Source organism: Gossypium hirsutum, chromosome A07 (genome assembly GCF_007990345.1).
Source record: "Gossypium hirsutum isolate 1008001.06 chromosome A07, Gossypium_hirsutum_v2.1, whole genome shotgun sequence".
In the NCBI taxonomy this organism is placed as follows: domain Eukaryota; kingdom Viridiplantae; phylum Streptophyta; class Magnoliopsida; order Malvales; family Malvaceae; genus Gossypium; species Gossypium hirsutum.
The window spans coordinates 26,658,508-26,685,289 of record NC_053430.1 but is presented as its reverse complement, the minus strand read 5'-3'; the positions used below and the strand labels follow the sequence as shown (position 1 = coordinate 26,685,289).

General features: G+C 31.6%; 2 protein-coding genes across 2 annotated transcripts; one reads left to right on the top strand and one right to left on the bottom strand.

Annotated features, from left to right (window-relative positions):
- Positions 1 to 1,972: 1,972 nt before the first annotated feature.
- LOC107956500 (two-component response regulator ARR2) lies at positions 1,973 to 4,306 on the bottom strand. The gene is made up of 6 exons (XM_016892140.2): positions 3,862 to 4,306; positions 3,554 to 3,706; positions 3,087 to 3,476; positions 2,926 to 3,011; positions 2,390 to 2,853; positions 1,973 to 2,277 (listed from the first exon to the last, which is right to left on the bottom strand). Exons 1-6 carry the CDS (start codon positions 4,037 to 4,039, stop codon positions 2,256 to 2,258), a joined length of 1,293 nt encoding a protein of 430 aa, XP_016747629.1. The 5' UTR covers positions 4,040 to 4,306; the 3' UTR covers positions 1,973 to 2,255.
- Positions 4,307 to 24,146: 19,840 nt separating this feature from the next.
- On the top strand, positions 24,147 to 24,686 carry LOC107955854 (putative invertase inhibitor). The gene has a single exon (XM_016891644.1). The coding sequence runs from the start codon at positions 24,147 to 24,149 to the stop codon at positions 24,684 to 24,686; it is 540 nt and encodes a 179-aa protein (XP_016747133.1).
- The last annotated feature ends 2,096 nt before the right edge of the window (positions 24,687 to 26,782 follow it).

The following is a 26,782-nucleotide window of genomic DNA, read 5'->3' as shown; positions in this document are numbered from 1 at the left end:
ACAACACAAACTTCGATAACCATATTTTTTATAATTTTTATAATTAGGACTAAAATAAAAAATTTTGTAAATATTGAAGGCTAAATTTGTTATTTTTTTAGATTTAAAATCAAATTGATAGAATGTGTAAACATTGAAAAGCTAAATTTGTTATTAGGCCAATAAAACAAAATTGGCGATAGACTTCTATTAGGAAATTAATGGAAGAGTAACTAAAATATTTAATTTTGAAAAGGTGAGTGGCTAAAATAAAAAAATAATAATTGAGTGACCAAAATAGAACGATCTAAATTCTATCCATATAATATGGTGGAAAAATATTTGATACACTCTCAATGCATAAATCTCATGCACCATAAGTGAATAATAACATGACACATCATTAAATAAAATAAAAATAGTAGAGGACTTACAAATAAATATTAATAAATTTATTTAAATATAATTAAATAATCATAATAATTATAAAAAATGCTAAAACCCTAAATTCAAAATTCTAGACCTTAAACCCAAAACTCTAAATTCAAAAATTATCAATATTTATTTATAACTATTATGATTATATAATTATGTTTAAATAAATTTATTTGTATTTATATATAAATTTGCTACTATTTTTTATTATTTTAAATGTTATTATTCATCAATGATACATCAACACAATCAAACCATGTTAATGAATTATATAAATATTTAGGGTAATTTACAAAAATAGTCACTTTTGTTTGTCTCAGGTTACATTTTAGTCACTTATGTTTAAAATGTTACGTTTTAGTCACTTATGTTATTATTTTGTTACGAAGTGATTACTCTACTGTTAAGTTCCGTTATCTCTCTAACGGTAATCCTAGGTGGCAGTCCAACTAGATTTTAGGTGCCAACTTAGATTTCTAAATGGGATGAAAATAAATTTTTAATTAAAAAAATTTAATTAATTAAAATTTTCAAACCTAAACCTTAACTAAAAAAACTGTTCATCTCCTCTTTTTAATTTTTCTTCTGTCTCTTATTTTTTTAATAGGTTTTTTTTTCATTTGACTGGAAAAACTATTATTAAGATCAAAATAGTTGAAATCAGCAATAAGAAAGAATAATCTGGAATACCCACAAAGAGATTGTGAACATACAAGTTGATTCAGATCAGAAAAAATTTGATTGGGAAACCAATTATTCAAGAACTGTGAAAGAACTAGAAAATATAATAATTAGGAACAAGAACAGTGAAAGTAACAGCCCTTTTCTGAAAATTTTAAAATTAGCTTGAATGAAACATGTTTCTGGTTGCATTTTATGGGATGTCTATTGACACAAAATAAAATACATGTTTACAAACAATTTCAAAAAGTAGAAGAAAATATCAAAAATTTTAATTTAGGATTTTCATTAAACAAAAAAAATCTAATCTTTTGTTTTTCAGTACTGAATAAAAGAGATAGAAGAATATAAAGAAGACATACTTGAACCTTCATTGAATCCATCTTTATGAAGCAATCAATTGGATTTCAACTATTTTGATCTTAATAATAGTTTTTCCAATCAAATGAGAAAAAAAAATCCATTGAAAAAAGAAGAGATGGAAGAAAAATTAAAAAGAGGATATGAACAGTTTTTTTAGTTAAGGTTTAAGTTTAAAAATTTTAATTAATTAAAATTTTTAATTAAAAATCTATTTTTATCCCATTTAGAAATCCAAGTTGGCACTTAAAATCTAGTTGGACTGCCACGTAGAATTAACGTTAGAGAGATAACGTAACTTAACAGTAGAGTGATCACTTCGTAACAAAATAATAACATAAGTGATTAAAATGTAACATGAAGCAAACAAAAATGACTATTTTTATAGATTATCCAAATATTTACATAATTTTACTAATTCTAACCATATTCACTTTCATACATAACACTTTTTATATACTCCTAGTTGAAATCAATAATTGTATGAATGCACTAAAAGCTGGATCAGGCATCAAAATCATAAAAACCACTCATCAATTCCACTATTATTAAATGAACATAAGAGCTTTCAAATTTTGATAAAAATTTGTTAACCTACAACTCTTTAGAAAAGAGCTTATTTGGTTTTTGATTAATGAAAGCTAGTAGCATCTTCTAAAGTTAAAAAGGAAAAATCAAATGTTAAGAAAACTGGGAATCTAATCTGTCTGCCTGAAACAAGAGAGAACTGCAGAGATCATAAAGGACCAACATTTATCGTAGGAAGAACGAAATCCTTTTCATGGGTGCCTCCTCAGAGGTTAGATACTCAATGTCTCTAACCTGTTGTTTCATAAAAACAATATAACAATAATCAGTATATTAACTATTTGTTTGTGTTCTTCATAATCATAAAAAAATTAAGTTACAATGTACTGAAACGTAAGAATCTGACCTTGGAAATCCTCCATGAAAGAAGTCCTCTGGATCATATTGTCTAACCAAAAACGATGGCTCATAAATCAATTGATCGACAGATGAATCATCCACAGATGAAATCGGGTTTGACAGCTCAGAAACATTAACCCCTACGTTTCTGTACAAATGTTCTACATTTGAGGTGGGAACATCATTTTGGAATAACAAGTTTGGTTGAGAGAGATCATTGGTAGACAACTCAGTTGGGAAACATTGAGTTGAATCTGGAACGACTGAGTCATTGATGGTACATGGTTGTGGGGTGATCATGAGATTTTGCATCGGAAGTTGATTGCAGGAACTGCCTATGGCTGTGGGTTGTTGAAATTGGAGGTTGAACTGGTTAAATGAAGAAGCTTGGCCAATGGAGGGATTTAGATTTACATCTCTGTTATCAGCCAAGGGTTGACCACCTCCCTTTCGAAGATGCAAACGATATTTCTGCAAATTGTAGGTAACTTCATTAATGATGATATGATTCTTGAATACTGTATATATATAGGATATGTTTACCTGAAGATGACTGGCAATATTTGCTCTTGAAAGACCAGTAACATTCATAGCTTGCATACGCTCCAAAATTTTCTTAGGAACAGCCTCTGGAAGACAAGTGATAAGCATATTAATTTCCATTAATGAATGGTAAAGATAGGGCAATAGAGAATTGTTCATACGTTGACGTAGTTGATTTACGGCAATAACAAATATGTCATGGAGCTCTTGTGTCCAAATCACCCTTGGCTTCTTTGCAGTGGTGACTTCCTCGGATAATTCCCCCTCGTCATCTTCATCTTCATTTTCTCTTGCTCGCTTCAAGGTTCTTCTCTCTCTGGCAGGCATTTGATCAACAGCATTCTTAGCTTGTTTTAATAGCAATGTCCTGCCGGTAGCATGAATGTTCCCACGCAGCTGCTGAAAATCTTCCAAGGCACGTTGTCTCTTGCGAACAACATGCTGCCAAATGAGTCGAACCGCTTCCATTTGAACTGGTTTCACCAAATAATCACAAGCTCCATGGATTATACCTTTCATAATAACTCCTTTTCCATCATCCGAAGACATCACTGTGCAACATAAACATGAATTAATATAGGTTGATGATAAGAAGGAAACTATTAACATGTTTATTTATTTTACTTACTAACAACGGGCAAGTCCATCTCTAATCCAATGATCTCAAGAAGCTTCAGTCCATCCAGTTCAGGCATATGTAAATCACATAGCACAATATCAAATCTGTTCTTGTCTTCTCGAAGCAAAGCAAGGGCGTGTCTTGCCAGCTGACATGTGGTAACTGAATTCACCCATTAAAATTAGAAACATATCTTGACAGCAATCAAATTTCAACCTAACATTTTTGAATTCAGAAACCAAAACTATGAAATAAGAAACCCTAAACAAAAAAGCATTATTGAAGTCACAATGAACAAGATACATGCTTAAAAATACCTTCATAAGAAAGCTTTCGAAGCATTGTTTCCAAAACAAGGAGACAAGTCCTGTTATCATCAACAACAAGAACCTTCAAACCAGCCGGAAAGTCACCGTCAAAGCCACCATCCATTGCATTAAAGAAGCAGACAGTGTAGGTAGTAGCATTAACTTTTATTCCCACAACATACATCATTTGAAAAGGGTATATAAATAGTCTCCATTTGATATGAGGTAGTTGGTTTTTTGTTTACTGATTCCTAGAAGTGAGATGATAAAGATGATTAGCGAGTGACTAGGGGTTTTTTCTGCGGAAAGTTGTTGGATATTGTTTGATTTTTTCTAGAACTAGCGATGAGTAAAATAAGAGGAGCGACTGTCTAGGGTTTGTTTGATTTGGTTCGTTAAAGAAGGCGGGGTAGATGGAATCTAGAGTGTAGAGGTGTTATCGGCCAACGCCGACGATTGGTTTTTCCTAATACCATGGCCTGCCCTTCACTATTTCATTTATTAATATTTTTTTCTTAAATTATTTATAACTTTTCATCAATTTAATCACAATGGTTGGTTTTAAAAATGATTTTAGGATTTTGGGTTGGAGATGCCTGAGGGATGTCTTACCATTCATCCAATAACATGCAAGTCACGACATCTGTATTATACGTGTAATATATCAGCTGTGAAGTTTGGATAACGTCGCCAATTATATAACCCCTATCCTATACATTACAAATTTTTATCACTGTCTCATCCATTTTAATCTCAACCTTTCTTTGGTTTGAAATCAATCTCCTTTCGGAAGGGTAATTTCTAATGGAGCAAAATGTAATTTTTTAGTAATTAGAAAATTAAAAGTTTATAATATCCTTTTAAATTAGCTCCCACATAAAATGTGGGGTTTTATAAACATCTGGATACCTATATGACACCTATAGTAGTATGTTTGGCTATAAAATCCACAACTGTGTTATGAGTTCTAGGAATATAACGGATACGGATACTCTAATTCCTTTGTTTCAACTTTTGGATAGCTCATAGTTCTATAAAATGACTATCAATAGCTTATTTAGCCAAAATTATTTCCACCAAAAGAACATTATCACATTCAAGTTCAACCTGACAATATCTATTATCCCATTGTCAAAACCATTTTGGAAATCGACTGTTTATTTAAAAAAAATGAAAATGGAGTCGCCACCAATCCTTTTTATTAGGTGCAATCAGGTCACCTCAAATTTTAACCATCTTTATAAAAAATTAGATTTTCCTAAAACGATAATTTTTAGTCTACGAAATCCAAGAATGTAGGTTCGGGAGTTGGTTATATATGAGGAAGGATTAGCACCCTCATAACGCCCAAAATTGGTACCTAATTGGTTACTCAATATTTTAATGTCGAAAATTGAAAATTCTAAGCAAATTTAAAATACAATCCCTTTTGGCATGATAAAATATCGCTCAACTAAATTAATTTTCATAAAAAGACCTTATTTCAAGTTAATCGAGAAGAGAAGATCGTGCCTCGTAAGTTAGGACACGGTGCCTCAAATCCTCGAAAAAAAGAATAATCGTCGTTTAATCATTACTCAAATCTCGTTTTTATTTTAAATAGGATATTCGGTTATTTTAGTTCTAAGAAGATGTCGTACCCCGTAAGTTAAGAGCACGACTCTTCGAATCTCAAAAATAACGAATATTGCCTCAGTTTAAATATTTCCTGTACGTTAGGTGGAACAAATATAACCCTTTTTTAAAATGATATATATTTTTACACGTTTAGGCTTAGTAACCGGATGGGTATATTTGAACACGAAACATGACATGGTGATTTAGCAAGAGTGAAATAAAATAATAGTGGAAAAAAATGAAATGATAATGTTAATTAAAACAATAAATAAACGAATAAATAAATAAATTAATAGATAAAGAAGAAAAAGAAGATAAAAACCAAAGAAATGCTATACTAATGAATAATATCGATGCATCTATAATGATAATGAAAACAACAATTAAGTAATAATCATGTTGTGATTACTATCATAGTACTAATATGAATAAATAAAATAATAATGATAATAACAAGGATAAAATAAAATAAATTGTATAAATAAATGATATAATAGATTGATAAAATAAAAATAAATACAAATTTTAAATGCTAAATAAATGATGTAGTAAATAAAGAAGCAAAGCTAACTGAAATATGGATTAAATTGAGATTCAAGCAAAGTTTAAAGCATAAATCGCAAAATAAATAAGGAAAGGAGTAACAAATATACAAATTAAAGGAAAAATAATATAAATTTTAAATATAATAAAGGATAAAGAAATAATAAATAAATGAATAAATAAATATAAAAAGTTAATGAAAGATTGAAATTAAACAAATAAAGGACTAAATCATAATTTAAACAAAATTAAAAGTACAAACCAGAATAAAGGACTAAAATAAAATGCGCTAAAAATGATAAGGGCCAAATGGGTAATTATTTCAAGCCTCGGGACATGTGTCATCCCCTAAACAAGTCCACAGTGGTCCAAGGACTAAATGGCACAAAAAAAGGGGCTAGAATAAAAAAAATAAACAATAGGACGAAATTGAAAAGTAGAAAAAAAGCGAAAATGCCAAAGCAGCAATGAGACCCCCTTAAAAAAACAAGAGGATCCTGCTAGGTAATCGGGTCGGCTTCAAAACGATGTTGTTTTGGCGTCTAAAATCAAGCCCAAAACGACGTTGTTTTATAGGGATATATAAGTAAAAATATTAAGAAAAAAAATCATTTTCATCTGTTTAAAAAAAAAAGAACACTTTCAACCCTTTTTTTTTTACTCTCGGCCTTTCCCCAATCCGGCCTTAGCGCCGGAGAGTCTCTGCCGCAGCCACTGCGACCTCCGTCTTTGGTGGCCGGAAAATTTCAAAGTCTCTCTTTTTGATCCCTTTTTTTAGAATCCTGTTTTAGGGTTAAAATTATAAAAAACAAACTAGAGAAATTGAGTCGACAGTCAAGAAACCTTTCGGTTTCTCTCCCCTCCGACAAGGCCTTCCACAGAGCCTTAGGGGGACTTCGAGGCTTCTCGAGCCTGACATGGGTGTCATCGAGGGTTAAAAAAGGTAAAAAATGCTCCTTTTTATTATCTATTTATTTCGAAAAAAATAAAAAAAAATAGATAAATAAAAAAATCACATTTTGTATTCGATTTTTTTGTATTTCTAATTGCTTTTTTTTCGTAAAAACATTACATTGTGATAATGGCTTTTATAGCCAAATTACATTGTTATTTCTCTATTTTTCTACTGTTCTTGCTGCTGTTTCTTGTGTGTTGTGTTTCTGCTTCTGTCCTTTTTTCATTCTTTTTGCAGGTAGCAGTGGAGTCAACAGTGGGAAGAGAAGGGTGCCCTTGCCATTTTGGTGAAATGGCGGCAAATGCGTCAAACCTCAAGTGATGAAGGGTGACCTCGAGTGGCGTGCTTGCAAGGGAAGAGTGGCGCCAAAAACCCTAGGGTTTCTGGCTTTTTGTAAAACAGTTTAGATCATTGGGCCACTGGGCCTTTAGGTTTTTATTTATGTGTTTGGGCTTGTAATTTATTTTTATTTGTTTGTAAATTGAGCCCAGGAGAAATTGAGCTATTGCACCCATAACAAATGTGGCCCTTCTAACATTGACATCACTTCAATCCTGAATATTTCGCCCTTCCCTAATACCATCAAATAGCCACATAATCAATTTCTATCAGCATCTCTAATGACTCCCCCAATTGCAGCCGAGTAAGAATTAAGCGAAAATGTAATTTGACTCTTAATGCGGGGCCTTTCATAATACTTTTACCAACTATTATTTATTTTTAAGTAAATGCTCAAATTAGGCCCAACTTTTTGAAAGTTGTTCACATAAGGGTCAAACCTTTCAAAAAGTTCATATAGGCTAAACATTTATAAAAGTACTTACATGAAAGCCAAAACTTTCAAAGTGCTCAAATACGAGCCAAAACTTTTTGAAAGTGTTCTAATAAGAGCCAAATCTTTTTAAAAGTGTTCAAATAAGAGCTTCTCAAATATCGTATATCAGGTCTAAAATTATGTTTTTATTATTTTCTTTTATTTTTAAACAATATTTGATTCAACTGTAGTGTATTTTATTCTAAATACGTTAGAATTAATCTAATTTTTGTTCAAACTAGAATAAAGTGCATGAAAAGTTGGATCCTAATTTCCACATTTAGCCTTTATTTTTATAAATAGTTTTTTATTTAAGTTTAATTATAACATATTTTAATATAATAACTATTTTTTAAATAATTAAAATTGTAAAATAAATTGCCAAGGCTATTGGATTTAAATAAGAGAAATACCTTGTCCATGAATATGCCTGATAAGTAATAATGATATAAAATAGCTTACATGATAACTTTTCTAATAAGTAATAATGATATAAAAATAGTTTATATGATATATTTTAGAAGGTATAATGTCAAAGTTAGCCTTTAATATTTATATCTTTTGTCAATTTGGTCTTTTTTTTTGTTGAATTAAATCTGGCTCTCAACCGTTTAAAAAGAGTCAAATTTAATCATCTACCTTTTGAAAAAAAGACGAAATGATGTGTTTTTAATGGAAATACCAAGTAAAATATTTAATTTTTAATGTGGCAGCCTACATGACAATCCATGTATACTTTATGCTACTTTTTTGAATTCTTATACTTTTTATAATTTTTTTTGAATTTTTATATTATTTTCTATTTTTATAATTTTTAAATTATTTTGTTGATGTGGCATATAAAACAAATAATCTCATGTTAGCTTGAAGTGCATGCAGACTGCCATGCAAGTTGTCACGCCAACAATGTTAAAAAAAATAATATTTTAGTCAGCATTTTCATTAAAGAAAAGCAATTTGACTTTTTTTTAAAGGTTAACGACTAAAATTAGCTTATAAAAAGAATAATGGCCAAATTGACAAAAAAATATAAACATTAAGGACTAAATCTATCATTATGCCATTTTATAATTAGATACCTACAACCAAAAAAAACTAGATGTGTGTGTGTGTTCTTTTTTCTTTTCTTTCTTTTTATTATTATTTATAATTAGGGATGGAGAATGGAGCTAATTTGGGATCAAATTCAAGCTCTCATGCTTATAACATAACGCTCTTGCCATTAGGCCAAGAGGTTGTTGGCAACTAGATATATGTTAGTTATGAACTATTTTAATATGAATTCAATTAATTATGATGATATTCAACTTTGATTATCATCTGGGTATTTTTATTAAATTGATTTAAATAACAATATCTATTTGATATTAAAATTTGTTAATACAAGTATTTAACAAGGAAAGAGATAGGAGGCGAGGGTGGTGATGAAAAAAAGGTTCACCTTAATAGGCAGAGAGTCAAAGTAAGAGTAGTAATGAGAAGAGAGCTAAAGGTAGGAAAGGAAGATTGTATACTAGGTAGAATGCTTGAGGTTGCTAAAAGGGAGAGATGATCCTTTTATCATCATGTTTTGGGGTATATATAAGGGAGGACCCCCTTGTTTGGTAGTTCCATGTCACCGACAACTTCAGGATATGGTGAACGTGTAGTCGGCCAAGTGGTAAGGCTATTACACATTGGATGTTGTCAAGTGTAGTACTGCTTTGACACTCCCTTTGTTGGGTAGTGTGAGGTTGTTAGTTTGAGTGGTCCTTTTTTAAGGAATAAGTCTGTACCTGAAAAGCGAGTGGCTTGATGAAGAGTCCACTATTTAACAGGCGGCTTAGTGGAGGATGAAACGTGCAAGTGGCTGGCCACCTAATGACCTGGCTAGTGTAAGGCAAAAGGTTGTCTATGGGTGCTTCCAGGTTGCTTCTTGTGATGTCACATGCCCAAGTTGCGGTAGGGGTATAATAAAATTCTTCAAATATCTTTTTTTTTTGTAATAAGAGATTAGGTAAACTATTTAGTTATCACCCAACTTTTCATAATTTTTTTATTTTAATCATTTGTTAATTTGGGGTTGTCACAACCATTTTTAGTTGAAATTAATTTGGGGTTGTCGCAACCATTTTTAGTTGAAATTCTAAAAATCAGCTTGAAGATATTTCGAAACATGGAAATTTTCCATTTATAAGAACACAAGGGTTTTAAATTAAAATAAGAGTCGCCACCATTTTTTTTAAATAGATGTGATCAATCACCTACAAAATTACATTTTATAAAGAAATTTTAAGACCCTTTTAAAAAATGACAATTTTAAGGTCCACATGAAATCGAGAGAAATATTAGCTTTAGGAATTTGGTTACAAATAGAACCCCTTCAATACTCAAAATTGATACTTTGTTAATTACATGTTATCCAAAATTTCAAAATTTTAAAATATGAAATCTAATATTTATTTGTGATTAATCGAAGTATTCACATATAATAAAATAATTTTACTTTCCGAGTGAATTAAAATCTCGAAAAAAAATGATTTACCATTTTTTTTATCGCGCGTCCTTGAAAATACTGAAAATTTATCTTTTATTAATAAAAACTCATGAATTTACTCGACATGAAAAAGAGTATCCCGTCATTAGTAAACATCAATAAACTCCCCCCTGAAACAGAGAAGGATTCATTGTCCAATAGAGAGGAGCTTTTTTTCTTTCTCTGTTTTTTTTCAATTTATCTAAACGGGTTGTGGATGGTGAGGTTGAAGTGGCCGAATGGTTGTTGGAGGTTTGAGGGAGAGGTTTAAGTTTGGTTTAGGGGTTAGTTGGGAGTTGATAGTGGTGAAGATAGTGATTGAGGTGGGAGCCTTGGTTGTTTAGGGATGAAGTTGGGTTAGTGAGGTGCCAAGGAAGGTTCGGCGCTGGCTAAGATATGCGGTGGTGATGGAGGTAATGGGTTAAGGGTGCTGTCGGATGGTTTTGAATCTTGAGGGAAGCTGAAAAAGCATGCTTTTCTTGCACTGAATTCATAAAAATACAGTTAGCCTCCTTTTGATCAATTTTTGGGTGCTGCTATATAGGAGCTTGGAGAGGAGGAGCACGAGCTCCTCATAGAGCTGCGGTGGCATGGCTGTGATGGCCTTGTGCAGAATGGTGCCGAGGAATGCACTGCTCTAGGCGGTTGTTACCAGTGTCCTTGTGCAGGTACAGAGGCAGATTTAGGCTCTTACATTTTTTTAAAAATTTTAATTTAGTAAATATAAAGTTGCACTTTGGCTTCCCTAAAATTATAAAATTTTGATTTAATCCTTTAAAAATTATAAAGATATAGACTATAAAAAATTAAAATTTCATTCAACCCCTAAAAATTTGTTCTGGCTTCGCCTTTGTGCAGTAGCTGGCCATTTGGAGGACAGCACCTTGAACAGTTGTGTGATATTTGGGATGTAATTGTGTAAACCCTGAGAAATGTGGAGGCTGTTATTGTAAATTTTCAACTTTTTATTTTTTAATATTTGTTAAAAACTTTATAAATGCAAAAGCAAAAACAAAAATGAAAGTGAAATGAAATAAAATAACTGAGTGGGCTTAAAACTTATCTAATAAAAAGAAAAATGGTCTAAATGTCCAATTAACTCAAAATTATGCCAACTATGACATTAAATTTTTTCACCAAACATTAATCCCAAGCATTTAACAAGTTAGTGAATTTTGGAATCTTAAATACCATAATTAAAATTGAGTTAAATTGGATTCATTATCAAATGTTGATTTGGGTTCCAACCAAATTTGGTGGGCACTGATTTTATATGTATATTCATTTTAATACACAATTTTCATGAAAATTCATTATCATCACTCATTTCCTCTTTTAAAATTAATTTTATTTTTTTTCAAAACAACTTGAAAGGTTTTTCTATCAAAATTCAGATTATTTCTAATTAAAACGTATGTTTTTCATTTTATTGAGAAAAATTAAAATTAATTTTTAAAAAATTTAAAATATAAAATGGTTTTAAAAAGTAATGTTTTTTCATTAAAAATTTAAAATTAAAAAAATGATTAAAATTAAAATTTTCTATAAAGTTAACAATTAAAATGAGTGCGCAATATCATTTGTTAGCTCGATTGATCAAATTGAAATCGCCAATAAGGAGTGAATTGACTTTTAAAAATTTGTGGAAGCTAAAAAGAAAAGAGAAAAAAATGAACACAATGATTTAAAGTGGTTTGACCCCAATATCTACTCTACTACCTTAACTTTCCACTACTAAAGATTCTCCTAAATTCACTAATTTGACTAACTTTTGAGGACAATTTTAACTTTACAACTCACCTAAAGTTTCTACCCAAACTGATGCGATCGTTAAGAATCCCAAAAATATCATATTTCCTACAAAATAATGAAAAAGAATAGTAAGGGGGAAGTAAGGTCGAATCCTCAAGGACCGGATTGCATGAATGCTTGTTTCTCGAAATCATAGGCAGAATCGTGCCCAAAAAAACTGCCTTCCTAGAAAAAAATAAAAAGAACAGAATTAAAAGTTTTGATCTGGAAAAAAAAGACTTGAAAGTTGAATTGAAATTGTGAAAATAAATTGCGTAAATTAAAATAGAAAATAAAAATAAACAGAGTTTAGGAAAAGAGACAGTTTCTTATGTGGTGAGATTCCAGGCTCCGGTTGTCTCGATTGGCCTTGGGTCAAATCCTTGGCTTTTAAGTGATCTTTCTCAAGCAGAGTAAGGTAGTTATAGTGGAAAATGACGCCTACGACCACCAGCTCCAAGAATTTAGACTTAAGATTTGATGGAACCTGACTCTAGCCAATAATCGCTTTTGTGGGACTATCTCCTGCTAGATCATCACTTCCCAACGGCGAATACCACGCCATTTTGTCTCTTGGACTCGTCAACCTCTTACGCAGAAAGCCAACGAACCAACTGTGCAACCTTTCCAAAACGTACAAAGCGGTCGTTCCTTACACAAGTTGAAAAGATCACCTATTAAGGGACATGGACGGAAGCATCAACCTCGAAATGCGGAGAATCGATGAATACCCTGTTGAGAAGGCTAGGCGCAGATTCTAAGCCTCATGAACCTTTTTGGGGAATTTTGACAACCTTCGGCTAGATTAGATTTAGTGGTTTATGATTTTTGGAGAAAAACAGAAAAATAATGGAAAAGAAATTTTTATTGAAAAAATATGGGAAGAACAAAAATGCTAGATTTATAGGGAAGAAAGTGTTTAGAGCAAAAGATGGACAAAATTTGTGTCACTTCATCCCCTATTTATAGTACTAAGAAACCTAACATATTCCTAATTAAATTCTAAAAGATAAATGCAAATAAATAAAGATAATTAAAGATAATTAAAAATAAATTCTAAATTTAAATCTAAATAATTATCCTTAATAATTATCCTAATATAAACTTTAAATAGAGACTTGTGCTATAAAATCTCTTCTTTTCCACTTTTGCCCTTATGTTTTCCATACTTGCATTTTTGGCACCACATTTCCCCATGTTGCATGTTGGCCCACTTTATCTCCAAATTCATGCTTTTCGTCTTTAAATTTACTTTTGCCTTCAATTTAGTCCCTAAAAGATAAAAGACCATAAAATAACCCAAATTAGTAGGATCATACTCAAAATAAACATGCAATTAGCACATAAAATATGTCGTTCTAGAGTATTATCAAATTTCCCCTACTTAGCCCATGCTTGCCCTCAAGTATGGTTTGTGCCCACGGTGAAAATTAGATCCTGCCATGAAAGAAATACTACTCCAAATTTTTATAAAAATTAGTCAAAATGCATATGAAAAATAAAGAGAACCCTTAGAGTAAAATTGAAAAAGTATTCCAATTAACACAAAAATTAAGATCGACATGGATTATTTCATGAAAATTAGGTAATTTACCAAATCTATCAAGACACCCTATTCGTTTCTACCTTTAGTCCCCACACTTTATTAATATGTCTCTTTTTTTTTCTTTTTCTCTTTGTTTTAATTTAATTTAATTTTATTTATTTTTATGTAGGAATATATTAAAGCTTTTGACGCGAAGAGAAATGACAGCCAAACACCCCACCCCGGTTACTCAGCCCAACATACCCTTAATTTTTATGTTTCTTAAGAACATATTGAACCTTTTGACACGAAGAAAGATGACAGCCAAGCACCTCACCCCGGTTACTCAGCCCAACATATTCTTAAAAATTAATTCCTGTTAGTGGAGTTTTATCTAACATGTCACACAACCTTTTGAAGCAAAATAGGATGAAAACTCAAGCACCCTACCCCGGTTACTCAACTAGTCACGTCTTAAGCTGTACTCAAAACCACGGAAACATTTATTATTTTTAAACGAAATTTTAATTCTAGAGGACTTAGGAAAAACAATCAAGTGTCAAAAATAAGTTTCAGTAGCCACCTTAATAGTCATGAACATATTTTAAGCATGCAATTGTATTAAGTGTTCTCTTGTATTTAGACTTAATCAAATTTACTAAAATCAAAATAAGGTTAACTCTATTAATCATAATTATTTTAACTTAAAAAAATAAAATAGTGGAGATGAAATTTATATAGCAAAACCATAATTAACTCAGTAGATAAGAATCATGCATGGAGGTCAAACAGTGGTCAAGTCATGGTCAAATTCTTGGGCTTAAAAGGAGGCAGAATATTCTTAAAAAATAAATAAATATGTGTAAAAACGAGTATAAGGCAGTAGCAACAGTAACACAATAGTAAAAGCAGCAGATAAAACGACAGAAATAATGAGGAATGCCTCCCCCTACTTAAAACACATTGTCCTCGATGTGAAAAATAATATTAATAAATATGATGAAAAGAAAGAGTTTAGAACACTCCCCATGTCGTCACTATCGTTTATGCAAAGATGCAATGAGGAAAAGGTTTGGCATCGCGTAGAGAGGAAGGAGGCGTTCATCGGCTAAGTTGACGTGTTGGGGCACCGGGAATTGACGCCGGCAACTGTTCACGGTGAAGGATGGTTCAGCGGCTTCTTGGCTTCGGGTTCTCACCATGGTGTTGGAGAAATCGGCGATGGAGGGGGTAGAAAGAAGGTGCGGCGGCTGATAGGGGTTTGTGTGAAAAATGGGATAAATTGTTAGGGTTTGGGGGTGTATAGGAGGGATGTTTGGCTGCAGGTTTTGGGTAGTCATGCGCAGGGATGCGCTATTCTTGGTTGGAATAGGGATAGGATAAGGGCTGTTACATACCAATTTTTTATTTTTTTCCCCTTTTTCTTCCTATTTTCGCCTCGGTTTACCTAGATAAAATAAGAGAAATTTATTAATATCCAAAAATAAAATAATAAATAATAAAATAAAGTAAAATAAAATAAAAATACTAATAAAATGAAATAAAATAATAAATAATAAAAATTAAGTAAAGTAAAATAAAATAAAGGTTGGGTTGCCTCCCAATAAGCGCTTGTTTAATGTCGCTAGCTTGACGCCTCAACAAGTATTGGGGTTGTTTCAGCTGAATTCTTTCGTTCGTATGGGTTTGGAAATTCTCCTTTTTTTATCACATCCACTATATTTGGGTTTAATCGTCCTTGTGCCTCTTTCCTTGGTTTCATATTTTCCTCCAAGGGGTTGATCCCTTTTAAGTTGGAATAGTCTTATTATTCTCCAAAAATATGAATTTGAGATGCTCGAGAAGTGGTTTTAATTTCGGATCTGGTGCCTGCACAACAGAAGGTAGAAGTTTAGTATTTATAGGAGCCAATAATTTATTAATAGATTCAAAATCATCAAACATCATTTTAGATTTATCTCTATAAGATGACTGAAAAGTTTTTTCTATTCATAAGTCGACATGGTTTACGTCCAAGACTTCACTTGGGTGACTAATAGTGCCATAAACGTTAAACTTCACGATCTCCCCATCAAAGTCCATCGTAAGGGTTCCGCTTCTTACGTCAATCTTAGTATTTGCAGTACTAAGGAAAGGTCGCTCCAACAAAATGTCTGAAGATCCAAGAGCGTTATCCTCCTCCATTTTTATCACATAGAAATCTGCAGAAAAGATAAGCCCATTAACTTTGACTAATATGTTCTTAAGGACTCCTTCGGGATGTACAATAGATTTGTCTGTCAACTGAATGATAACACCTGTCTTTGTCAAAAAACCCGCGTTAAGTGATACATAAATAGAAAAAGGCATGACATTTATGGAGACCCCTAAATCACACATAGCCTTCTTAATTCCTAAATGGCCTATTTTGCATGGTATTGCAAACATGCCCCTATCTTTACATTTTACTGGCATTTTCCGCTGTAACACTGTAGATACATTCTCACCAACACTTACCTTTTCATTACTTGTTAATTTTCGTTTGTTAGTGCAGAGTTTTTTAAGGAACTTGGCATACCGTTGAATTTGTCTTATGGCATCCAATAGTGGTAAGTTGATCTCAACATTTCTAAATGTTTCAAAGATCTCCTTGTCTTCTTTACCTTTTCGACAATAATTTAATCGTCCTAGGAATGGAGGTTGGACTTTCGGTAACGGAGGTTTCGCTCGGACCTATTTGTCATTTTCGAGATTTTCATGAGCGATTTCTTGGCCAAGATTTCTGCCAGGAATTGGTTCCATACCTTTCCACTTCGCAGTGTTATTGCATTTGCATGTTGTCTTGGATTAGGTTCTGTTTGTGATGGTAGCTTCCCTTGAGAGTTCAATTTCTCAATTGATATGGTCAATTCTCTTATAGATGCCTAGATTTTCTGTTGAAAATCAAGCATATTAACTGCTAATTTATTGACCAAAGTTTCTAGAGAATTACCTGAATTTCGTGGCTATTGTGGAACTCGGTTTTGGTATGGCTGGTTATATCGTGGGTTGGCCCTATAACTTAAGTTAGGGTGATCCCTCCATCCTGGGTTGTAGGTATTACCGTAAGGGTCGTATCGCATTTGTGATGGCCTAGGAAAATTTCTCACAGCATCTAAATGGGCCATAGTATCATCATATAAATTGGGACATGCAACAGTTGTATGTTCAGGGGTAGCACATATTTCGCATAATCGAGTTGGTTTCACTTTTTCTGCAACAAGAAAATTTGCAATATTAATAAATCTATCAACTTTATCTTCTAAGGTGGAATTACTTAGCTGGTAAACCTTTCTAGGGGGTTCAGTATTGGCTCGAAATTGCTGAGAATTTGCAGTCATCATGGAGATCAAGTCTCTTACTTGTTGTAGGGTCATGATGACCAACGCTCCTCTACTAGCGGCATCTACCATATTCATCTCTATGGGTTTTAGGCTTTAATAAAAGTACTGGAGCAACGACTGTTCCGTTATACCATGTTGTGGCCAACTTGCACACAACTTTTTATATCGCTCCCAATAGTCGTACAGAGACTCTGCGTCTTTTGCCTTATTCTCATGATTTCTCTTCTTAACTCAACTGCACGCGATGCTGGAAAAAACCTATTGAGAAATAAATAAGAAAGATCAGTCCAAGTTGTAATAGATCCAAGATGTAAGTAAAATAGTCATTCCCTAGCTGAATCTGCTAGGGAGAAAGGAAAAGCACGCAATTTGATTTGATCCTCAGTTACCTCCTGAGGTTTCATACTAAGGCAAAACATATAGAACTCTTTCAAGTGTTTGTGGGGATTTTCATTTTGTAATCCATGGAAAGTTGGCAGAAGCTGGATTAAGCCTGACTTCAATTCAAAATCAGTATCCATAGTAGGATACGTAATGCACAATGGCGGTTGTTCTATTAGAGCTTCGGCCAGTTACCGAATCGTTTGAGCCATTGGTTGATGTGCTAAATTCGGGTTTTCGTTAACCTTAGCGTCGTTAGGCACTTCTTCTGGGAAATCGACTTTTACTTTTTCGCTTTCAAATGTTTGAGTAGGGTTTTCATTAACCCTAAACTCTACTTCGTCGTTGATTCTGATTTTTTCGCGGTGGATTTCTTTTAGTACCAACCACCGCTGACTGCTTTTTTCTTAGCTTTGTTTTTTTGCGATTAACTTTCGCAGTCTTTTCAATCTCCAAATCAAACGCAAAAGTACCTGGAGCATATCTGGTCATAAGAAACAAAGAACAAGATTAGTACATTGCCAGTCCCCGGCAACGACGCCAAAATTTGATGCGGTCGTTGAGAGCACCAAAAATATCCTATTTTCTACAAAATAATGAAAAAGAATAGTAAAGGGGAAGTAGGGTCGAATCCTCAGGGATCGGATTGCATTGCACAAATGCTTGTTTCTCGAAATCCTAGGCAGAATCGTGTCCAAGAAAACCTGCGTTTTTAAAAAATAAAAAGAATAGAATTAAAAGTTTTGATCTGAAAAAAAAAACAGAATTGAAAGTTGAATTAAAATTGCAAAAATAAATTGCGTAAATTAAAATGGAAAATAAAAATAAACAGAGTTTGGGAAAAAAGAGAGTTTCTTATGTGGTGAGATTCCAACCTTTGGTTGTCTCGATTCGCCTTGGGTCCAATCCTTGGCTTTTAAGTGATCATTCTCAAGCAGAGTAAGCCAGTTATAGTGGAAGAGGATGCCTACGACCACCAACTCCAAGAATTTAGACTTAAGATTTGGCGGAACTTGACTCTAGCCAATAATCGCTTTTGTGGGACTATCTCCTGCTAGATCATCACTTCCCAATGGCAAATACGACACCATTTTGTCTCTTGGACTTGTCAGCCTCTGACGTAGAAAGCCAACGAACAGACTGTGCAACCTTCCCAAAACGTACAAAGCGGCCGTTCCTTGCACAAGTTGGAAAGATCACCTATTAAGGGACATGAACGGAAGTGTCAGCCCCGGAATGTGGAGAAGCGATGAATACCCTGTTGAGAAGGCTAGGCGCAAATTCTAAGCCTCATTAACCTTTTTGGAGAATTTTGAAAACCTTTGGATAGATTAGATTTAATGGTTCATGATTTTTGGGGAAAAACAGAAAAATAATAGAAAGGAAATTTTTATTGAAAGAAAATATGGGAAGAACAAAAAGGCTAGATTTATGGGGGAGAGAGTGTTTACAGCAAAAGATAGACAAAATTTGTGTCACTTCATCCCCTATTTATAGTACTAAGAAACCTAGCCTATTCCTAATTAAATTCTAAAAGATAAATACAAATAAATAAAGATAATTAAAGATAAATAAAAATAAATCCTAAATTTAAATCTAAATAATTATCCTCAATAATTATCCTAATATAATAAAACATTAAATAGAGACTTGTGCTATAAAATATCTTCTTTTTCACTTTTGCCCTTATGTCTTCCATACTTGCATTTTTGGCACCACCTTTTCCCTATGTTGCATGTTGGCCCACTTTATCTCCAAATTCACGCTTTTCGTCTTTAAATTTACTTTTGCCTTCAATTTAGCCCCTAAAAGATAAAAGACCATAAAATAACCCAAATTAGTAGGACCATACTCAAAATAAACATGCAATTAGCACATAAAATATGTCGTTCTAGAGTATTATCACAAACTTTAAGATAAAATCCTCTCAAAAAGTAATACAAATAAACAAACAATGAATTAATCCTTACAAGAATGGATTGTTTGTCAATTTAGCACAAATGAAATAATAAAACACTTGAGCTAAATAAACAACAATGAAAGCTAACAAGTATATACAAGAAAAGTATGAAAACTTTAAGTACAAAGATTGATTGATTGAAATTTTTGCTTTGATAATCTTTCTTCTTGTTGTAGACCCTTTGGAGGATGGTATTTATACTCTTTAGGGTGTATTTAGCATTAATTCTAAGAAGCACTTTTACGACAAAAATATTCCTAAACAAATTATTTTTTTAGAGAAAAATATATTTTTTCTAAGCCAAAATGTGGTCAAAAAACACTTTTTTCAAAAGCTGAAAATTTTAGCTTTCCTACAAAAGTGATTTTTTCCCCAAAAACACCTTTGAGAAGCAATGTTAAACTAAGCCTTAATTAATTTCCAGCCGTTATAGTTATTGGAATATTGAATAGAGTTGTTGGGAAGAAAGTATAAGTGCATTGATGTCACCTGCAACAACATATATCAATACTTTTTCTACTAGTATCAGTACTAATAGTATTTAATGTCTAATTTAGTGACCGTTTGTAACGCTCCCTTACCCGAGACTGTCGCCGGAGTCGAGCACGAGGCATTACTAAACTTATTTGAGCACTTAAACAAATTTGGATAAGCTGTCCAACTGCGTCATAGTTGCTTAAAAATTCATATCTCGAGTTCCGAAACTCGAAATAAAATTCCGTAAATTTTTCCTTAAACTAGACTCATATATATATCTACTAATTTTTTTATAGAATTTTTGGTCAAGCCAATTAGTACAGTTTATTAGTTAAAGTCTCCCCTGTTTTAGGGTTCGACTGCTCTGACCTCTGTGTATTACGAATTAGATATCTCCCTGTGCAGAGTTTCAATGACTATGCCGTTTGTTTCAAATAAAACTAGACTCAATAAGGAATCTGTACATATAAAGCATAACTTCTAATTATCTTTGTACAACTTATGGTGAATTTCCAAAGTCAGAACAGGGGATCCAGAAATCGCTCTGGCCCTGTTTCACAAAAGTTTAAACTTCTCATAAAATATAACTCATATGAAAATAGACTAATAATTATTCAATTCCATATTTTATTCATTATCTAATTGTATCTCTACTATTTTTAATGATTTTTCAAACTCACATCACTGCTGTTGTCTGAATCTATTTTATGGTAAATTTTGCCTATTTCATGGTTTCCATGGATTAGCTAGCAATTTAGCATACATAACACCAAATATGACCTTGATTAGCCATTCCAATGGCTAATCATTACCAAGCATTTCCATACCACTCAATATCCATATCATAAGACCATATATACAAAATGATTATAATGCTATACATGCCATACTCAAAATATACAAGCCATTATGCCAAGATGGTATACGGATAGTGTGAGTGGGCCTCCGACCGTTCCCGATTTTCGAGCTGGCTTGTCAAAACTACAAGGAATGAAAAGGAGGGAGTAAGCATAAATGCTTAGTAAGTCCATATGAAATTAATAAGCAATTACCAATATGCTTTTAAGATAAAACACCACAATTGTACAATTATACATATTCACCTTAAACTGTTTTATCGAGATACATTTACTAAATGATTTATTTTTGGAGCTACGAAACTTCAAATTAAGTTCCATTAATTTTATTTGAAACTAGATTCATATACCTTTCTTCCATAAAATTTCCAGAATTTTTTGGTTTATCCATTTAGTACAGTCTACTCATTAAAGTTTCCCCTGTTTCGCTGTCCAACAGTTCTGACCTCTCTTCACTAAAAATTATTTATCTCATAATTCGGGACTTGGATGATGTTCCCGTCTATCCCTCTTGAAAATAGACTCGATAAGGATTTTAAATATATAAATTAAAACTCATAATTATTTTTTTAAAATTTCTAATGATTTTCTAAAATCAGAACAGGGGATCTCGAAGTCATTCAAACTCTATCTCACAACAATTTAAATATCTTATAACATAAAATCTAATTGCATGCACCGTTTCCTCTATATGAAACTAGACTCATCAGGCTTTAATCTCATATTTTATTCAGCCCTTAACTCAATTTCCACAATTTATGGTGAATTTCAAAAGATACACTACTGCAGTAACCCAAAACTGCCAAGGCCATATTTATTCATTCACCACTATTATTCACTAAATCCATACAATATCATTTCATCCATCATGGTAAGAACACATAATTATGCTTCATAAGCATAGATCCATAATCTCAATGTCATCAAGTATCAAGAACTTATTCCAAATCGTGTCATTTTCATAGTATTCACCAATTCTTAATCTTTTCGGGCCATTTTACATTTTCGTTCATAATCAAATTAGGGAACGATTACGGAATTGAGTACCTCATTATCACAATGCCATAGTAAAACTATGGTCTTGCACATAGTCACATATCACATACCGAGGCCATAGCCCAGCAATGGTCTTACACGGATCACATATCACACTGATGCCATATCCCAGATATGGTCTTATACAGTAGCACATATCACACCGATACCATATCCCGGATATGGTCTTATACGGAAGCACATATCACATTTCTCCGAAGCCATAGCCCAGCTATGGTCTTATACGGAAATCACATTTCACATGCTGCCATGGTCCAACCATGGTCTTTTCCGTCAATTCGTCTTAGCCACTGAATGAAAGTACTCAAGTCCGTTGTTCCATTTAATTTGTACTTTTATTCAAATATCATTTTATAATTATCACAGTTTAATGACATTTTATATGCAATAATATACTATATCATTCATGAAATTTTCATTTCAAAACATTAAATTACACATTGCATTATTAAAATCATATGAACTTACCTCGATATAAAATATTAGCAATCGAGCCTATTCCTCGTAAACTTTATTTTTCCCTCGATCACGACTTGAATCTCATTTCTCTTGATCTATAATATAAATTATTTCTACTCATTAGCATTTATTTGATTTCTATTTCACTTCACAATTTATTCTGTTCAAATTTCGAAATTTCACTTTTACCCCAAAATTTACAGTTTTTACAATTTAGTCCCTGCTCAATTCACCCATCAATTGAACTAATTTTTTTTCTCAATTAACACTTTTATTTTATCATTATAAACTAATTCACAACCTTTTATATTCTGAATTTTAACACCAACATCTAATTCACAACTTTTTCACAATTAGGTCCTAAATACCATTTTCTCTCAAAATGACTTAATAAAACAACCTTAATATGAAATTAGAACTTAAATTTCATAATAATTCATCATATACTGCCCTTACTCAGCCAAGGTAACTTCCAATTTCACCCACCAAATCAAAAACTAATGAATTAGATGATTGGACCTAATTGTAAAAGTCACAAAAACATAAAAATTACTAAGAAAAAGTAAAAATTGAACTTACATGGTGCAAAAATATGAAAAACCAGCATAGGAGACCTACTACGGCGTTTCTGGCTGAGAAAGATGAAGAAATGTCTAGATTTTTCAATTACATCATTATTTAATTACTAACTTTTATGCTATTTCTAATTTTGCCCCTTGTTCACATTGTTTTCTTGCTTATTTCATACCCAAACCGTCCAGCCATTAACCTTTGGGTCTAATTGCTCTTTAAATCCAACTTTTTAAATACTTAAGCTATTTAATCTCATCTCACAAATTTTACACTTAGTTCAATTTAGTCCTTTTCACCTAATTAATTACCGAAACCTTAAAATTTCTTGACGAAACTTTAATACTAACTTATTTACACTCCATAAATATTTCTAAAAATATTTATGGCTCGGTTTATGAATTCGAGGTCTCGATACCTTGTTTTTATTCCGTTTTATCTACAACTTCCTATACTACATAATTTCATTTAATATCCAAATGACCAAAATGCCCTTACTACTAAACTTTCCAAAAATTCCATCCATGTCCAATTTTTGTCCATAGACTTACAAATTGGTCAAATTGCTCTGTAAGGACCTCTAATTAATAATCTAATTCAATTTTATGCAAAATGCTTCTAGAACACAAGTTTTGCAATTTATTCAATTTAGTCCCTAATTTCAAATTAAGCACTTTATGCATAGAATTTCTTCACGAAATTTTCACACAATCATGCAATCATATCATAGACCTCAAAATAATTATAAAAAAAATTCTTTCTATCTCAGATTTGTGGTCTCAAAACCACTATTCCGACTAGGCCCAAAATCAGGATATTACACCGTTCGAGCCATTAATATCGATACCAAATAAAAGGCATCGATATCGTGTCGATACTTGGTAAATCCTTTGAAAATTAGAATGCCAATTGTGTATCAATACTAAAAAATGTATGGATAAAAAGTATACCACTATCTATACTTGAAGAAATTTATCAATCTCCAACAAAAAGTATCGATACTGTATCAATACTTGATAAATACTCTGAAAAATAGAATGTCATTTTCGTATCGATACTGAAAAATGTATTGAAAAAAATTGAATAGTTTTCTCCCGAATTTAAATCACTGCAAAATCATATGGAATTTAATATAATATGGGACTGCAATCAAAGATTTTTATTCACAAAATTATAAAATTTCAACTATGAGCAAAAACCAAATCCTAACATAATAAAATTTCAAAAATTAACGTCGTTTCTTCAACATTACTTCTTTCTGAAAATAAGATAAATGATTGGTTACCAAATAAAAATGATTTAGTGCCCCCCATTTAAGATGGATTGACGAGAATCAAGGATAAATGAATTCCCACATTCCCTTATAAATTCTTCATTTCAAGCCCTCTCTTTCTCATTCCAATTTTCCAAATATGAAGAATTCCCACATTTCTTGTCTTCTTTTCTTTTACCTTTTGCTGGTCTCAGCAACCTCTGATCTTATCCAAAAATCTTGCTATGAAGCTTCAAAGGGTAATCCTGCTAATATTAAGTTGGACTTTTGTGTATCAGCTTTTGAAGGGAATCCCAAAGCCAAAGCAGCCTATGGAGTTGCAGATTTGGTTTTAGTCTCCATTGAGACCGCCATAGCTAATGCCACGGCCATCGGCTCCAAAATATCCAAGCTTTTGGATGACAAACGCTTCGGAATTTTTGCAAGGAACTGCTTGAAAGATTGCTCAGAGCTTTACTCTCTTGCAGGGTCTAGTTTAGAAACAGGTTTGGATGCTTTTCAGGCTGTAGATTATCGAACTGCTAATGCAGAAATAAGTGCTGCCTTGGATGCACCAGTGACTTGTGAAGACCAGCTCAAGGAGAAGAAAGGGTTGGTGTCCCCATTGACAAAGGAAAACAACAATTTCCATCAGCTAACTGCAATCCCTCTTGCATTCATGAAAATGGTCCAGCAATGATGATAACACTTGCTTGTTTATGTATTTACTGTCACTTCAATAATATTTTATCAACATTTTGCTAGTGATAAGGAGAGCTACCACACTACAATGCCATTAACAAAACACTGAAAAATAACACTAGAAAACAGAGTAAATCTCCCAACAATCCCCATTACAGATCACCAAAAACAGCCTTCAAAAGTTTTGTTCAGTTTTGTGCTTCAATCTAGTTTTATGAAATGAGCTTCTAATATTAAATATGTCAAATTTATTATTATATAGATTCAAAAATATTAGGATGGTAATAAATTTAATCTCTAATGTTTTTTTTTCTTTAGTATTTACTTATTTTTTTATTAATTTGGCTCTTGACTTTTTAAATTTAGTTGAGTAGTTATTTTTTTGGATGGAAATTGATTGAATTGTTGAATATTTATCTAATGTGATATTTTGTTTAGTAGTTCACCTGTATTTTATTATTGATGTGAATAATTTTTTAAAAATTTTATGCATTTTTTGAAAATTTTAATCTTTTTATAAAGTTTACTTGGATTTCCAGGTTAGTCGCCAACTCAAAAGTCTTTAAAATTTTAATGGTTTAATCCACGTTTCTATTCAGTCACTTGCAACAATTTATTTTTATTTTACTATAATTTAGACTTCACACTGACCAAACCAATTGATTTGGAATCTATATGTAATAATTAGTTGCATTACTGCCCAAATATATAACATTTTAAATGCCTTTATTTTCTTTTGTATCTTTTTTTTTATGTTTTATCTTAACTTTTTAGAGTTATTTTGCAAGTGACGTGAAGGAGGAAAGATGATACTCTTTTTCTTATTTTAACATCTCACATGGGTTAGTCGAATGGGTTATAAAGGGCTAAAAATGAATTTTTATTTTTTTAATTTTTAGATTTGGGACTAAATTGATAGATTTTGTAAATATTCAGGGCCAAATTTATTGATTTTTTATAATTAGAACTAAAATGACAAATTTTGTAGACGTTAATGATTAAATTTGTTGAAATTTTTATATTTAAGATTAAATTAATAAAATATGTAAACATTAGAGGGCTAATTTTGTTACTAGACCAATATAAAAAGCCCATGTTAGCTCAAAATAATTAAAATATTTAATTTTGAACGATTTAGTGACTAAATCGAAAACATTAATAGTTGAGTGACCAAAATAGAACAAAAGGCATAGTTGGGTAACATTTTTATAATTTACCTTTTTTATTAGATTTCCACGTGTCCTTGTTTTATGGTGGCAAATGGCATCATTCTAAAAACGCCAACAAAGCCTATTTAGTGTGTGTGTGTGTATATGTATTAGATTAGAATTAGAATAGTTATATGAGTTATGATACATATGATTTTTAAATAATTTTTTATTTTATATTAAAATATTTGTATTCTTCTTGAAAGTTAATTAATATTATAATTAATTTCTGTGTAATATAGGATTATAATTAATGTTTTATATAAATGTATATTTGTGTATTGCACTAATTTAAAAATTAAAATAATTTATAAATATACATCGAGGAGAATATTTAATAAACCGTCCGACGCGTCCGTGCATCGTCTCATATATTATTAATTAATAATAAGATAACATATTTTTAATTGTGTAAAAAATATTTTAAGGTTTAAAAATAAATATTATTTATAATTGTTAAACATTAATAAAGAAATAAAATCTGAAATTCCAAACCTAAAATTTAAAAGAAAAAATAAAATAAGTATAATCAATATTTAATTAATAATATTTATTTTGAAATCCTTCAATATTTTTTAAATTTTACAGTATCATTTTATTATTAAACTTAAAATACATCAAATATGACTTCATATATATGATATTTATTCGTGACATAAATTCAAACAATAAATCCAAAATTCCAGACACATTTATCATCGTAAATTTTAATTTATAATATTATATAATTGATAGAAATACACATAAATTGGTTTCCATATTAAGTATTTTGTAAATAAAAATTAGATTAGAACAAAATGATTTACTGCCCCATTTAAGGGTTTCACTATCACAAAAGAACTGGAATTATGGTAAGCCTTAAAAGATGAATCCACAAGAATTAAGG

Bases quoted from the DNA above. Each gene is read 5' to 3' on its own strand.
- LOC107956500 (XM_016892140.2), bottom strand. From the start codon at position 4,039: ATGATGTATGTTGTGGGAATAAAAGTTAATGCTACTACCTACACTGTC. The intron at 3,012-3,086 runs GTATGAACAATT...CTTGTCTTCCAG, and splicing joins CGTAAATCAACTACGTCAAC to AGGCTGTTCCTAAGAAAATT. The intron at 2,278-2,389 runs GTCAGATTCTTA...ATGAAACAACAG, and splicing joins TTTCATGGAGGATTTCCAAG to GTTAGAGACATTGAGTATCT.
- LOC107955854 (XM_016891644.1), top strand. From the start codon at position 24,147: ATGAAGAATTCCCACATTTCTTGTCTTCTTTTCTTTTACCTTTTGCTG.